Source organism: Lagopus muta, chromosome 1 (assembly GCF_023343835.1).
Source record: "Lagopus muta isolate bLagMut1 chromosome 1, bLagMut1 primary, whole genome shotgun sequence".
NCBI classification, from domain to species: domain Eukaryota; kingdom Metazoa; phylum Chordata; class Aves; order Galliformes; family Phasianidae; genus Lagopus; species Lagopus muta.
In genome coordinates this window covers 55,333,577-55,350,913 of record NC_064433.1, presented here as the reverse complement: position 1 = coordinate 55,350,913, position 17,337 = coordinate 55,333,577, and the positions used below count along the sequence as shown (strand labels likewise).

At 45.4% G+C, this 17,337-nt stretch overlaps 1 protein-coding gene across 5 annotated transcripts in view; it reads right to left on the bottom strand.

Annotated features, from left to right (window-relative positions):
- Window positions 1–17,337, bottom strand: part of HIPK2 (homeodomain interacting protein kinase 2) — a 130,873-nt gene that overhangs the window by 42,446 nt on the left and 71,090 nt on the right. For all 5 annotated transcript variants that reach the window (XM_048944971.1, XM_048945230.1, XM_048945057.1 and 2 more), the window contains exon 3: window positions 272–395. In XM_048944971.1, the coding sequence (XP_048800928.1) occupies window positions 272–395 (124 nt within the window). The remainder of the gene's footprint in view (window positions 1–271; window positions 396–17,337) is intronic.

Sequence of the window (17,337 nt, the reverse complement as noted above, 5' to 3'; positions counted from 1 at the left end):
TGCACAGAGTTCTGTAGTCAATGGGAATGTTTACTCTTGGTTGAGAATTCACTTAGGCAGTCAGTTCTTAATTGTTAGCATGCTAAGCAGCACACTGTCTACTGAGTGTACTCCAAGTGGATAATGAAAAAGTTGACGTGGGAGGGCAAGAATCACGTGCAAATATCTCCTGTTTGTAAAACAGAAAAAGTTGCCATCTTTTTGTCACAGTAAAAGAAAAAAACAACACATCTGTGCTCTTATCAGTAGCCAGAGTAACATCTGTACCAACCTGATCGTACTCTGAAGCTCCTGGGTACAAAGGCCAGCCCAAGAACAGCTCTGCAATGACACATCCCAATGACCACATATCGATTGCTTCACAAAATGGTAAACCGAGGATGATTTCTGGGGCTCTGCAAAGGAACAGGTTAGAAAACATTAGCAACCAGATTGGACCCACTGACAATTAAGAAGCTGCTTGCTGTGAACAACAGTAAGTGAACAACAGTCCTACTGTAGGGCTCTGCTGGCTGCTGGCAAAGTATCTGCTATCAAGTATTAGTTGGTGAATATTTATCTTTGCAGAGGAGTTCTCTGGCCCCATTTAGTCAAGAGACAGCCCCACTGAGGCCTTACATTTCACAGCAATTTACAAAGGAGAGAAGTGACATAGTTTTCATTCGACAGGTGGAAAAATGAGCCACCACTGTCACATTCCAGGCCACCCAGATAAGATCCCCACGGGAGGCTTCCAGGCCCGGCTCACTGAGAAACTGCACTGGCTCTGCTACAAAACATCCCCTATTCACCAAGTGCAGTGGGCTTCACAAGCAGCCAAGCATTAAATAATCATCATAGGACTGGTATAAAAGGATTACTAACTTTTTAAACAAATGGATACCATAAAACAGAGAAATGACCTAATTAGATCTATTAGATATAAGACCGTTCCTCAGAAGAAGTAGCCAAGAAGCCTTTGCTTTCCAATCTGTCCCAGACACCTGATTAGATTTCCTTTTCTCTTTCAGTTGGAACGGGCAAAAAGTGGAGACAGTCACCATATATTTGCTGTCTACTTCAGAAGATATGCACTGAAACCCCTCTGCTCAGTGAGTCGCAGCATGAACCCAGCTGAGGAGCCAGACAAGAAGGCAAAAGCTTTGGCTCCAGATCTCCATGAGGATCCCAGACGCACAGAGGATGCACCACTGCTCCTCCCAATTCCTCTGCACTGGGGCTGCCCCTGTATGGCAGGCAGAATACCTCTCATGTTCGTGCAGTAGGGATGTCTGAGCTGTCATGGAAGATCCCAGCCAAGCAAGGATGGTCTTTTAGCTCAGACTTCCACAAGTTGCAGTCCTTAATTTTCCCACCTCAACCCATATTTCCACATGCAGTTCAATGCTAAGACTCCTGTTTTACACAGGAACCAACTTAAACTTCTCTCCTGCTCTTGTCTTCTAAAGCCTCACTTTCTGGAGTCAGGTGATGTACAGTAGAAAGGAAAAACTTTCCTGCCCATCTTTCTCTAACTATATTAAAAAGAAAGAAAAAAAAAAAAAAACAAAAACATGATGAAAGAAAACTTTCATCATTTTACAAATAGCCTGAGGATTTCTTGGGCCCAGATGCATATTTTGGGAATGTCTGACAATTGAGCAAATCAAATGTCACTCCAGAGTTGGAAATGGGACCTGTGGTACCCAGTCTCCCATCTGTCAACAGGATAAGGTCTGGCACCACTGAGATCATACTAAGGATTACCAATTGCAGTGGAAAACATTACGTTTTAATTGTGCCATTACACAGCCATGTGAAGACAAGTCTCCAGCTAAGAAACCAAGCAAAATGTTTTTTGGGTTTTTTTTTTCTTCAGAGAAATGAGTAAAGACTGTATAACAAGAACCTATGCCCCATCTTCAGCATACAAAGTTCCCCAGTTTGGGATTGATAGGTAATGACAAAAGCCTCACACTAACAACAAAGAAGGTAAATATGAAGGCAAATAGTAGGATTTTAAGGTGAGGTTGCTTCATGCCACTCCCACAAAAACAAAACAAAACAACCACAAAAACAACATGCCAGAAACTTAAAAATCAGCTCCTTTTAGCTTTGCTAGTTTCACCTGCGATTGTTTTCATACCCCACTGTTCTGCAGCCCACCATGAAAACTTTATTCTTACACCAATCTCTACTTAGGAACAAAGGGTTAATTTTCCTCCTTTTCCTCCTATTCCGTCATCCCTGCACACTAGTCGACACCTAGACAAAATGCAGAGAGAAAAAGACAGCTATGGTGACCTGAATCTCATTACTATGTAAATCCTGCATTCAAAGCCATCTGCCTCTCCCTGTCTGCCTTCCACATTGTGAACGAAGTGTCCCTGGTCACTAATGAGAGCTCAGCCTCACACTGAACTTCACGTCCCACTATCTCATGCGGAAGGAGCACAGTAGTGGGATATTCCCAATGTGATACCGTCTGGAAACCACCCTGCTCATAAAACACACATGCACTGCTGTCATATGCAGCACACAGCCCCTTCCCTCTCCCCACACTTGTGCTGCCAACACCTCCAGACCCCTGTAAGAAGGGCTGACCTAGAATTTGAGATACTGAAATTTCTAATCTTTTTATCTTGAGTCTTCAGCTGTACAGTGGGTTTTTCTTAAAGCTCCAGCTTCTGGAGTATAACAATTCAGAGAGAATTTATTTTTCACATTAAAAAAAAAAAGTTTTGCATCTCCACTGTTGAGAAGGAAGGCACAGAAGCAACATCCATACAGTTTAGACACATAAAAAGCAACTTAAAAGAATGACATTCCTTACATTAAACCTGACCTGTCATTGTGGAGAAGGGAGGTGGTGATATATCTTTATTTTATTTTGCCTTTTTGAAAGCTGGTATTCATCATACTCTACCAAGCCTAAGCATTAGTTGTAATCATCAGCCATTCAGTCCCAGACGGAGTACCAATGATGATTTTGGAACAGCTAACAGTGAGAACACCAGACACGGGGCCTTATGTACCCCAATTTACCAGTCATTAGGACACCAAGAGGAGGACAGGGATCACAAACCATGGAGGCTTCCAGACTTTCACTGAGCAGATATGTCCTGTTTGTCATGTGCAAGAGAGCTGAAGTCATTCCAGAAGGAGCAAAGTTGCCCAGTCCAGCAGCAGCTATTGCCTGTGCCAAGCTTTTCGGTGGAAGAAGCTACGTGTTCTGCAACGAAACAGCTTGTCCACTGATAAAAAGTCTTCCGAACCTTTGTCAGGTGAAGACTGTTTTGTATGCCAAGTTATGGATGCACAGATCTTCTGCATAAACACCTTTATCAAACACAAGGAACTCCCACCTTTCTTAACAAACACACCAATTTTTTGAAACAAGGTGAGATCTTAACGCCATCCACACATTCTGGCACAGAGTTCCATGGACAACCTTTTCCTTTAATTAACACCTGAAGCCTGTTGTTTAAAGACTGATTTTCCTTTATCAGGTTTAGATGTGTCACCTCTCACTTCATGTTCACATGGATTGGCCTAAAGGTGAAAACAGAAGTTCCTGAATCACCTTTCTTTTTAGCAGAAAGTATTTTTATCTCTGCCTTATTCCCCTTTGTTTGCCTTCCTTCTGAATGAAGCAGCTTCGGGCTTCTCAGCTTACCACCCCTCGCATGTTTAGTCCTCTTCCATCATCTGACTCTACATAAAGCTCCTCTTCCTAGCACGACTGCTTGGAGACAGGCTGAACAAAACTAAACAGATTTAAACACAAGGATATTCCCCAGACTTATTTTATGCTATTTGCAGAATGCTTCTGCATTCCAGTCTTCCCTGAACCTAGTATTTTGTTTGCCTTTGGAATGACACTAGGCATTTCAACAGATGTTTTATCTGGGAGCTCCTTTGAGACACACAGTTTTTTCCTTGAGGGGAGCTACAGTTAATTTAGGACACAGAATTATGTAGAAATAGTTTGTTTTTCCTCTTCATGTGTTTACCGCCTTTCAGTGTTGCACTGATCTGGAATAACATTGTCTGTAATCTAGATCAAGTCCCTGAAAGGTTTCCTGCAGCCTAACCTTAACAATTCTGTGGTGTCCGCACACTTCAGCACTTCACCACTGGTTCCCCAATTTGCACAGATAATTAATGTATTAAATAACTCTGGTCCTAAAACGTGCACATAAGCCGTTCCACAATTGACCCTTTTATTCCTAAAAGCACTCAAATTTAACTTGGCTGCTTTAAGAATGGTGTAATTTTCTTTTCCATAGGGAAAGAAAATATTTTTGGGTCTTAGGCAGTTCTTATGTGGGATTCCTCCATTCTGCAGCTGGTAACAATATATCACAGAGTAAAGTACTCTATTAAATAAAGTGTGCACATCAGAGTATTGCAATTATAAATCCAAATTCACACGGCAGCAAGCTCTCCCAAGCAGCACTGTGAGGTTTACACTGCCTTCAACAAACCACTTCATGGCTGCACGGTAAAGCGCTTCCCTCCTTGATAACACTGCTCGTTTTAAACACAGACTCGCCACACTGTTCAGTTTTGGTGGTGACCTTGTTTCCAGCCACGCAAAGGCAGCTCACTGCCAGATACCTTGGTATGTGCAGGCGGTTCATCTGCAGTGCCCTCAGCAGTAATTTCAGCCTCCAGTATGAGGCACATGGAGGGAAAACAAAACTTCACCTTTTCTGTCCTTTCTCTCCTGTGAGCTGCCTTCAATGTCTCTCAATCAAATGCACTTCTGTGTGGCAGGCAGGCATGCACAGCCTGGTCTACATCTCACACGTACCTCACTAGTATAGACCAAAGTTAGAAAACACGATGAAGCTGGGAAAGTAAACAGCCCCCATGAGAGACCAAATCTCAGAATCATAGACATGTTTAGGTTGGAGGAGACCTGTGTAGGTCATCAGGTCCATCACTAGGGCTACCTACAGCAGGTTGCCCAGCACCAGGTTGGCTTTTTAAAGATGTCCAAGAATGGAGACTGCACAGGCTCTATAGACAAGCTCTGCCAAACAGCCTAACCTAACTTAGTCACCTAAAAAGTGTTTACTGACGTTCACGTAGAATCTCCTGCATTTCAGTTAGTGCCCACTGCTAAGTAGGCACCACTGAAAAGAGCCTGGCTCCATTCTTTTTGGTCCCTGTCTTAAGCTGGGTTTCACCCACACACCTCCAACTGAGAAGCATCCAGCCCATCCCCACTTCTCACAGCTCTGCCCCTTTCCCACAGAATTACTGCCCTGGACAGAAAAGGTGGCCTGCTCCTAAGTTCAGTGCTGTGTTCAGCGAGTCCCTTATCACTTGGAACAGAGCTTGAAAGTTCACATGTTTCCAAGGAGCTGCTGGTGTTGGCACAGAACACACATCTCCTCTCCAATCACACCCAATGCATGAGGGTCCCCACAGGTTCCCAAAGGCAGAAGCACTATCATTTGCTTGCACCTCACACATGACCCCATCCTGCTTGCAGGCCCACTGCTAGCAGAGTATTTACTTTAGCAACCCAGCTTTGTGGCAGGGTAATTTCATTGTCTGGTGTTTCTGTCAGGAAAATTAATTACCAGTCTAGCTCACCGACTTTTTCACCCACACATCACAGGGCATTAAAAACAAATGCCAAAAAAATTCATTTTCACAGACATGGGGGCTCAAAGAGCTGGGCTCTTTCTGAATTTTAAAACTGTCCTGCTCAGGGATAATTCATCACCTTCTGGGAGGGCCCCATAGCTGAGTGTCACTCAGCATAGGCCTTCGTATGCACGTATACACCTCAGAAAAAAAAAAGCAAACCCAAACCAGGTAGTGGCTGGCACCTTCTGCAGGTCTGCTCTTCGCCTTCATGGTGATGTTTGTAGAAGGAGGCTGCAGGCAGCTGTTGGCAGTACAGACAAACCTACAGTGACGCTGTGCTGGCACAGCTGCCCACCTTCTACCTGTTAGTTACTTCTGCCAATGACTGAACTTCTGGAAGCTGTCACATCTCCATCCAGAAAACTCTGATCAGGGGAGGCACAAGTCTGATATGTTAGCATGAGTGGGCACTTGCTGACCAGTTGTGTGCACAGACCTCGCTCCTTTGGGATTCGTCCAGCAGCTCCAGGAGAGGACTGCCTGGCACCCCCTGGTGCCATAGGACAGATAGCAGTGGGGCCATGAACACTACACACACATACAGCTACCATACAATGGCAGTGTGTCTTGAAGTGATGGGGCTCCATTCTCCTCCAAACTACATCCTTTATTTGGCATCTTTATGGAGTTTTCTTCATATCTGCAGACTTGACCTTCTGTATTTTGTGAAGGCATCTTTTTTTACTGCAATATACCATAACATGCACCCTCAGCCCTGAGTCCAAGGAGGTAGAGTAAATGACTCCTTTTCTGGTCCCTCATTGTGTTTCAGACCCTAAATGACTTCTTACTACAGGAATGTAGAAGAAAACATGCTGACCTACTGGGAGCCAAAGGTTAACTCTAGGTTTTTCCATCCTGGAGGTGTTCAAAGCCACATTGGCTGGGGCCCTGGACAACCCGATCTAGAGGGTGGCAACCCTGATCATGGCAAGGGAATTGGAGCTGGATGGGCTTTAAGGTCCCTTCCAAATAAAGCCATTCTGTGATTCCCCTCACTGCTTCACCTCTCACATTAACACCCTGTATTTCATAGGTCAGACACAGATACAGTTTCTGGAAAGGACTAGGGGATAGCCAGAATGACTTCCCAGGCCATCAGGTCACCAGCACAACCACCACTAGAGGGTAGCTCCAATGCTGCATTGCTTGCAGTGCCCTTGCCCTCCCCTCAAGATTAGTTTGCAACACATCAAAAAATATCTGTATCAGCTCAGAGGACTGTATCCACTCAGCCTTCAGAGATGGTTTATATTACAGGACACAAATATAAACTAGTGGCCGGCAGCAAGTGAGGTACAGCAGGGGTTTATTCCAGGACCCATCTTGCTTAACATCTTTATCACTGGCCCAGAGCAGGAGGTATAGCACAGTCTCGTCCAGTTTGTGGGTGACAGCAAACAGAGGGAGCCTTGTGACGTGTGCCACAGGAGAAGGAGATGTCAGGTATAAACTGAAACAGGGAAGCATCCCACTGCAGAGAAAGAAAACATCTCCACTGAGCAGATAAGTGACTATGAGTACAGGTTGTGCAATCACCATTCCTGGAGGCTTTCAAGCCTCAGAAAGACAAAGTCCCACTCTGATTGCATACCTGACCGTACCCTGAGTAGTGGGTTGGGCTCAGTGACCTCCTGAGGCTCCTTCTCACCTCAACTACTCTGACTCTGTACGGCACAGTAAGTACCCACTTGCCAACAGCAATGTGACCCCAATCCTCCTATGTCCAGGCAAAATACTGGGAGTGTTTCAGGCTGTTCAAGTGCAGGTCCCAGGGCATTTGCATCAAGTGCACACACAGTTCTTCCTGTCTTTTCAAAATAAAGCAAGTTATACCAGAATTACTTCTGGACTTGAACCGAAAAATTATCATACAAGCTTCAAGAACCTATCATTACTAAGGGCATTCAGTAGCACATAAATCACAGAAGCAGACTAAACCATCCCATCCACTCCTTGACACTGTTCATGTTCCACAAGAGCTGACTACAATGGGTGAAAATACTCCAGAGGATTGTGCCAGAGATTCCCAGACCTAGACTGGACCCTGGGAAAACACCCACTCCCTCCCTGCCATGATACAGTGGCATCTGTGCCTATGCCTCTCCTAGTAAGCACTCAGCCAGTTTGTTTTACAGACCTCCCATGGCGGAGAGACCACAAACCTCACTGTGCCTCTCAGGACCTCAGCCCTTGTAATTTTAAAGAATAATACAGCTGTGCATAGCTGACTTGATGTCATGCTTAATTACAACCTGGTGTCAATCTGACATCTATGTAATACATACGGCAAAACATAACTTTACACATCTAACTTCACTTTCCTTATAGCCAGTTTACTGCCAGGCTGCATGTCAACCCCCTCTTCCTTCTCTATGTGCCTCGCCACATATTCAGTGCCTATAAGCTTGTCTTTATTTTCCTCCTTGTTACCTATGTCTCTCCTGTTCTGTTGTCTTTTTTGTTTCTGCATTCACTTCCCATAGATGGAGAAAGATATAGATATCAAGAACAGGATTTAGGGGAACTAAAACTTGCGGAGGGTGTCATGCCATGTGCCTGCAAACACAGCTCTGTGCTGCTGCAGGGGCAAGATGGGCTAACATAGATCACGCGCACCCATCTTCAAACACGGGGTTTCACGTGGACACTGAAATACCCTGCACCCAAATGGGGTCTTGATGCTTGTCATGACCATCAGTGTGAGGCTCCTGTGAAAAGATATTTGCTTGGGTTAATTCTGAAGGAGTTTCTAGCAAACCACACCAAGCACATGCCATCTGTATCCACCTTTCTTGGGATTACGAAGGATGGATTCAGCCAGGAACACAGAAGCCTGTTTTTATAAGGGGAGGCGTCACAGCTGGGAGGATCTGCAGTACCGTTCTCATAAATACACTGCATATATGTGCTCAGTTTAGGTTAGGGCCTAACCTCTGGCTCCCTTCAGCAAGAGCAAATGACTGAAGCCTTGAGCTGGAGAAAGCAGGGCAGCTGTCTGCAGAAACCAGACAAAAGATTTAGAAACAGTTGCTTTTTTCTCTTCTCCAGTGTCAGGCTGTTTACAGAAACCAAGGGCTGAAATTCTGCAGACAAGAACACTGAGAGCAGCCTGTCAGTCTTGGAGGGAGGGAGCAGGAGAGGGTGGGGAGCGTAGGCTTCTTTCAGGATTATGGATCATTGCTAAATTGCTCTATCAATTATTAAACCCATCACTCAAAGCGCAGTAACCAAAATATAGCAGATAAAGCCTTTCTCATCCACTCTCCACCAGCTGCTCTCCTCCTCAAGCCAGAGGGGAAAGAAAATTCCCGTACTTTGTATTTCATAAACATCATTTTCTCTGTGCCTTGAAAATAAAAGCTTTTTCGGACAAGATACAGTAGAATTGAACCTGGGGCAGGAAGATATTAAAAAGGATTTGCCCCTTTTGATTAGCAGGCCCAAGGAAAACAAAAACCAAACACAAACAAACACAAAATCTCCCCAAACAGTATGATTTCTTAATGCTGAAAGGCTAAAACATTTGTATGTGGATCAACAGAGAGGTACACAGCCATCAGTAGCTGTGCGGTGCCATTTGTCTTTGCCATTGGGAGGACCATGGCAGGGTGGATGCTGTCCCAGGGGAGGAAGGGACAAGGCCAAGAGATGTGCCTTTCTGCTGCCAGGGCACCGCAGATAGACATGCCTACATGGAATAAAAGGTGGGTTCAGGCTGGACAGCAGGAAGAAAATTTTTACCGTGAGGGTTGTCAAATATTGGGGCAGGCTTCCTAGCATGGTACTTGATGCCCCACGCTTGTCAGTGCTCAAGAGGCATTTGGATAGTGCCCTTAATAATACACTTTGACTTTTGGTTACCCCTAAAGCGGTCAGTCTGTTGGACTCATTATCTTTGTAGGTCCCTTCAGCTACATTATTCTAATTCTAAAGATGGGAGGGGAACATGACTGACCTGCAGACGGGAGGGCTGTCAAGTGGCTGCCCTTGTCTGTACAACACAGTGTTCCAGCAGCACTGTATGTCCTTGCTGGAGGCTGTGGCTCCAGTTCAGTGAAGCCCTTTACCATATGTGTAACATGAAGCAAATAGTTGCCTGAGTCCTGGAGAGGGCACTGAATACAGCTAAGTGTACATTTAAGTGCTTTGCTGAATCTGAATCCACTGGCAATTCTTCATTGCACTTGAGCTGGAAAACTTAAGAGGCAAAAAAAAAAAAAAAAGCTATTAAGCCCAATAATGGAAAAGAAAGCCAGGTCCTGGTTCAGCCAAGAGACATGCTAAGCTTGTCCCAGCCAGATGTGTAGCTTTCTACATCCCTGGAGGAAGCCTGACGGGATAGATCATGACCACACATCTCTCTGGACTCAGAAAAGCAGGGCTCTGTGAAGTTCGGAGAAGATGCATGATGCTGAGCACCATGACCACTGCCCCGAGCCACAGCTGCTCCACGCTGACCCAGGAGCACAGAAACATGCATGTGAGGTGCTGCAACAGAGCTGCGTCCAATACACTGTGACCCCTAGTTGTTCCCCAAGATAAAGGGGTGGGCAGGGGTTCTCCCAGGTTATGGAAGGAATCAGAGACTAGAAAAATCATAGTTTGAAAACAAAAGCCCTACTCCATGCCAGGCAGTGAATGGATGAGCCACAGTGTATTGGGTGCAGAGATCCCCTGAAGGAGGCATCTGATCAAGAAGGGAAGAATGCCAGTTATGTGCTTCCGTTCATGCCACTGCAATGCAAGCATAATTCTGACTGCTTTCTGACCCACAGTATGCAATTTATGCAAATCCAAGCTGTTCTCGTTTCCCTCAGAGCCAAACGTCCACCAATGCCAGATCTGGCTCGACCTTTTTGTTTTCCTTTTCAAATCCATTGTTTTCACTGTGAATATTTAAGACCTTTTGTTGTTTCTGTTGCACTCCTTTGGAAATGAAATAATAATTAAAAAATCCCACAGCACACAGATGCAGTCAGAAGCTGACTCCTTGTCCCCAGCAGCCTCCCAGCCGGCCACTTGCAGCTCCATCCCCATCCCTTATCATTCCAGACCAGAGCCCTGTCACATTTCAGCCAAGTGAAGTTCCTGAGGCCTGATCTGTAACGTTCCCAGAGACTTCCGATCACAGCAAAACAGTGAAAGTTGCACCAAGCTGTACGGTGATTTTATGGGATTAGGCTGACTACAAAGCCAGCTGCCAATATAAGACTCCAAACAATTTCTACACTGGCAAACAAGGATACAAACCAGACTCTGGCCATGATCCTAAGATTGGCTTCACAGAGGAAGGAGCAGGTCTGAGGCTAAAAGTATCAAATTTCTGCAGCTTTCCTTTATTTTTTCTCTTTTAATTATGTCCACTGGCTCCTTTTTTTAATTAAAAAGAGACAAAGACGAAAATAAAGTACTTATCCTGCCTGCCTCTTAGAGAGAGGAGAGCTGTCCTTCACTTATCTCTGAAGAGCCACACAGATTTAATATTATTATTAGTAGCTACTATTTGTATTTCTGTAGCACGCAGAAGTCCCAGTGGAGACTGGAGCCCCATAATGCTAGACATTAAAAGATGACGTGCTAGAGACTCTGTCTGTTCCAGAGAATTTATGATCTAAAACGACGTGTGGTGACAATGGAACAGATTGGGGAAGCAATTTGCCCAAGATCATATGGAGAGAGCGTAGCAGTGCCAAGAAAAGAAGCGGGGTCCTTGAGAACAGCTAGTAGACCACCGTGCCTCCTACCCATGAAATGCAGGAGTAACGGTAATGATACCGAGTTCTGAAGGGGTTTACAAAAGAGGTGGTATTAGTGGGGGTGAGGCAGTTTTGAAGGTAAGATGACCTGTAAATAGCACCCAGCAAAGCAGTAGCCGTGTGGGGAATAGTTCATGAAATTGAGAGCCCAGATGAATGGCCTGCTCTGTGCCCATGCTGGGAAGACACGTCTGGCCTGCAAAAGCCCTGGGCAAGCCTGGGAATGGCTGCCTACCCACACACCTACCTAGTGGAGGTATGCACAGCTGGGACTGGGCTCCAGCACAGCACTGGAGCTGGATATTTCTGCTACAGAGAGCTAAAAAGTTTCAAATTTAACTTGAGTTCTGTGAAAAAAACATGCGCCAGGAAACAAAATGTAAAGCACTTGATAAAAGCTCCCTGTACAAATAGTGGGGCATAGCACTCAGAAAAACAAACAAACAAACAAACAAAAACAACAACAACAACAACAAAACACTCCTCTTTTGTAGAATTAGGGAAACATGAACCCCTTCAAATTTAACTACTTTTGATTGCATTTATGTTCAGGCTAACATCTGGAAGCTGAACCAAGGCACTACTGCATTAAATGTTGTTGAAACCCCCCAAAAAAAACATTCCTGCCCTAAAAGACAGATCCCTGGTCACCTTGCAAGACTCAGGGACTCAATGCCCAGCATTTGATAAGCTGAGACCTGCACAGAAATGCAAACACCAGCCTGGTGCAGTGGGACACACTGGGATGTGACACAGTCCAGGCTGCCTGCTGTTTCCGCTGTAGGTTACCCAAGGAACACAATGTGGGACAGCTTAAGCAAATCTTCATCAAGGGCAAAGGATCATGGCTAAAATCCCAGGCTGCTGTCACACACGGCTCTCCCAAGCCAGGCAGCACACAGACTTCCCTCCAGCTGGCACCTCGCTTGCCCAAGGCTCTGCAGCCCAAAACTGAGCACCATGGGCTCCCAGGACGCACCAGCTCCCTCAGCCCGTGCCCTTCTCACTCCCCAGCCTTCCCTTGGCCTGTCTGCCTGCTTGCCCCAAGCACCAATTATTGCCCTGCTCAGTCCTGACTTTACCTATGGATGCCATACATCTCACAGGATCTGGGCAGGAAAACGGGACATCGGCAAGAAGGTTTCCATATTCACATAGAAGGAGCCGCGATGCATGTGGCAGAGCAATGTTTCAGAAGGGAGACTTTTAAAATAACAGTCTTTTGCAAAGTAAGTCCATTCTTCATTTCAAATCATTACATGGAAAATTCAATTGTTCTCCAGTGTATTTCTGTACCAAATCAGGAGACTAAATTCAATCATTAAAGTGTGAAACAGATGAATTTAAATCCATAGTAAGTACAAATTTCAACACAATTTTAAGTAAGGAGTCGCTCCCAACACCTTCATAACATGTCAACACATAGTCATATATTTGTTTCTGGGAGTCTTCAAATGTCTCCTTTTACAGTTTCAATTTTTTCTTGCCAAAACAAATCCTTAAAGCTACGACGATGTTCCAAAAAAATATAAACATTTTCGGAACGCTAAAACTTTAGATGGTCACAAGAGAAATTATGGAGACACACAACTTGCAGAAAAAATGACATAAAAAATAAACTTTTCCTCCACTTTGCCATGCAAGAGTGGGATTTGGAATGAATCCCGTCTGATTAATTTTAACTTCTAATTTGTCCTTGGATCTCACTGCAGTACGGACGTCATTTCTTAATTTGACTGTTTTGCAAGTAGCCAGGACTGCCCTTGTAAAGGGCAAAGAAATCCCCATATATCAGGAATGGTTTTGGCTGAGGGGAGGTTTGGTAATTACCCTGAAGAAATGAATACAACAACCAAAAGTACTTCCCAGGACACGACAGCAAAGATCCACCCTTTCTTGAAATGAAGGGCTCCCTTATGTATACATTCATATCATTTACTATCATGACTGCCTGTAACCATTTAGCCCTCTACGTCAACTGTGCAGTTCAAGTACATTTCCTGGCATTCTTCACATTTTTGTATGTTTTGCAATTTTATCTGGTGTACATCACATGTTTCCCTCTGAAACGCCTGAACCAAACCATCTTCCTCCTGACAAAGGGAGTTTGGGGCTCAGAATCCTCACTGCAACTCTCAGAAACGTGATCAGTTGAGGGCTGTGTTAGAAATTAAGGGCAACAGAGCAGTTTGGTATTTGAGAGATAAAACCAGAGAAAGTCATAGAATCACAGAACCATAGAATGGCCTGGGTTGAAAAGGACCACAATGATTGCCTAGTTTCAACGCCCCTGCTACGTGCAACCAGCAGACCAGGCTGCCCAGAGCCACATCCAGCCTGGCCTTGAATGCCTCCAGGGATGGGGCATCCACAGCCTCCTTGGGCAACCTGTTCCAGTGCGTCACCACCCTCTGAGTGAAATGCTTCCTCTTAATATCTATCCTAAACTTCCCCTGTCTCCGTTTCAAACCATTCCCCCTTGTCCTATCACTATCAACCCATGTAAACAATTGTACCCCTTCCTGTTTATACACTCCCTTCAAGTATTAGAAGGCCACAGTGAGGTCTCCTCGGAGCCTTCTCTTTTTCAACCTAAATAAGCCCAGTTCCCTCAACCTTTCTTCATAAGAGAGGTCCCAGCAGCACTGCTGCAATGCAGTGCACTAATGCACATGGCAGGACTTAGGCCACAATGACAAGGCTGGTCACGAGTGCTTTGCTGACAAACAAGCCCAGGAAGGGGATAACTGTATTTCCCCTGTTATTCTAAGGAGAGGTTCATAGAAAGGTTAGGGAGAAAACAATGCGGGCCATCGATCAGGCGGACGGCTAACCACGAAAGGTTACTGCACGTTCCTGCCTCATTTTTCACATTCATTATCATCCTGCGTCCATCCACTGCCCAGCACCAGAAACAGCCACGACTGCTTTATGAATTATAGGTTTTGCTTCCTCGTGGCATTGCTGCCCTGCTGAAGGATTCAGCAGCTTAGCTTCGGCCATCTGCATGGAAAAAGGATGTCCCGCAGGGACTAAGGCAAGATGGAGGTGGGAGGGCTGCGGGTGCACAACGCGCTGCAGGGCAGCGAAGTAGGGGTGTGTGAGGGAAGACTGTTTCCATTCATGAAAGGCTCAGATTTTGCTCTCGGATCTTCATCCAACCGAAACAAAATGCCAATATTGCTGAACATACTTAGCACCTCCTGAAGTGCAATCCTACTCTGAACGGTGCCTGTCTAAAAACAGCATCACCAGGCTCCTTGTTTACTGCGTTCTCCCTGATGCCTGATCTGGATTTCTCAGTCTAAAAGAAAAATCACACTTTTTTTCCCTATCTACCAGACCTGCAGACTCAACCAAGGCTTTGAGAGTCACTCTGGACCCATTTCTTGCACATTTATACCTGCAGATTCAGGCAGGCAAATTAGAGTTATGCAGAGATGGGCAGGGGAAGCACAAGGCAATGATTTGAAGACAATGAATTTGCAAGAAACTTGCTCTGTTTCTGCTCCAAGTGCAGCATCATGTTCATGATGCAGGGAAGCCTCGGGGTCTTTTTTATACTCTTTATTATTTTGTATTTTTTACGTTAGGGAAACGTAACTACCCGTTCTCTACCCAACTCCCAGTGGCTAGTAGCCCCTGCTGTACTCAGAGGAGGCTTACCTTAGCAAAGCCCTGAGGAAAGCAACACAAGATGACTTTTGAGAGGTATCCCAGCTGTGGGGCACCTCCAGTTCAGCTCTCTGTGTCAGCAATAAGACCAACATCTTACCTGAGCACAGCTTGCCAGCCAAGCAGGGGAACTGGACCAGGAGGCAACTGAAGCTTCTGGTTTTGAAAATGCCTGCAACATCCTAAAGGGCACCGGGAAAAGAAGAGCCCTAATTGTTTTTAAGACAATTTCTAGGAAATTTGGAGAGCTACTATGCACAGGTTGAACAATGGGAATTTTCTTCCCCTTCCAATTAAGTCAATTTACAGTGTTTTCAGGTCGACGAGTTACCCATCAGCTGTGGAATATGCACTGGGGGACATCTCTTGGTTGTTTCTTAATTCCATTATTTATTTACTTGCTAGAGAAACAAAGAACAGCGGGGAGAACCAAAGCCATGCGATCTGGTGTGGAGCAGCAGCAGCAACAGCAGACCCGCCAGGACTCCAATAGGCCCTCTGAGAATCCAGCTCACTCGCTTGCAGAAAAAACCCTCCTTTCCCACACTTCCTTGAAGCAGTGAACGAGATGAGGGAATGATTAATTAGCTGATGTTTGTAAAGCCCTTTGAAGATGAAAAGTGTTATTTTTATTTTCAAGTCTCACCAAAGAAAAAATAAATACATAGAAAATTAAAAGAAGGAAAAAAAAAAAAAGAAAAAAAAAAAGGCCACGGGAAGACTTGTGCTTTAACCGAGTGGTTCTGCGAGCAGCAGAATGAAAAGAGCCTGGCTCCCTATGGACCAGGGCCTCAGACTGGAGCTCCCCGTACGGAGCTGCTCTTGCAGCAGCACATTAAGCGGCAAGCTGACACGGCAGCCTTTCCCCCGGGGCATGCATTAACAGGATCTCTGCCCAGCTGCCGATTTTCATGAAACATGTAGGACTTAATGCCATTAAGACCCCTCCCCCTGCATTAAATTTGCTTGAACTAGATTTGAAAGTTAAGGGGAACATAGTGGCAACGTGATCATGTACATCTCGATTTGTTAGAAAAGCAGACTGAAAGCAAATGAGGAAGACCCTTGGACACAAAAATGCACCGTGCCTGGCTAGACAAACCAGACGCCAGGTGTGCTATCTTTTCCTGAGGTACAAACTGCAGAAGTGGTTTATCTGTTTTGAACACTTTGCACCTACGGTTGGAATTCCTTTCTTTCTTTCTTCTTGCAGATTTTGTCGTTTGCTTACTTCCTGTGTTCATGGTATTCCAAGGATGTGCTCGTGGCACAGGCAGGTTGAGGTGTAGGACAAGGATCCTCTGGATCTGGGGAGCAGCAAGAAGCTTACGAGTGGGTGCCATGCCTTGCGGAGTTGAGAATAGCAAGAAGATGGATGAGGATTGCAGTGCATTAGCAAAGCTGTGCTTAACACCTCAGAGGAGGACAATGAGCTGTGACAGGTCAGGCCTGAAGTGACCTGGCAGCACAGATGAGGAAGGCTTAGTGTTGTGCAGACCATTAGGGCTCCTTCAGCTCCATGCTCTCATCAAAACCTCACAGCCACCAAAAATAAACAGGATGCTAGCTTTGAGTTTTTCCTGTTAGATAACATCTGAATATTCATCTTGATGATGATACCTCACATCTCGCTCCGGATAGGTTTGTTCCCCCACGACCAGGACCAGCAGTACCTGTCCCAAGTCTGCTCTCACCTGTAATTCCTCTTCCTGCTCTAAGCTCAGCACTGCACAAGAGCTGCAAGGTCCTGCTTAAAAACAGCCATCTGGTGAAGGGGCAGGAAGAACCAGTTAAAAACAGACTGGCTCCACCATATGGAGAAAATAATTCAGTTGGGCAGTGTAGGAAGAAGCAAACCCTATTATAATAATTGTGTTGCCAAGCGATGTTGCAAGCTTGTTTTTCCCCTCACAGCTTCTGCACTGATGAAGAACAGAGCTTCCCCCATACCGTGGCACCATCCCCAAAGCAAGACCGAGCTGTTCCCCAGGAGTGCTGTGAAATTACCAGGTCACCACCAACCTCCCGCAGCAGTAGCAGAGCGTGGGGATAGGAGCACCTCACATGCTAGCCCTTCCTGCTGCTTCCATTCTGACTGGAAGCACCAAGACTTTGGAAAGAGATCATCTCTCCCTTTTTCCTTTGTTCGCTCACCCACTCTCCCTCCCATCCGTTCCCATGCTGTGGATCTACACAAAGCTGCATTTATTTCCAGACATGCATGGTTGCACGCCAGCCTTGCAGCTGAAGGTGGACAAGC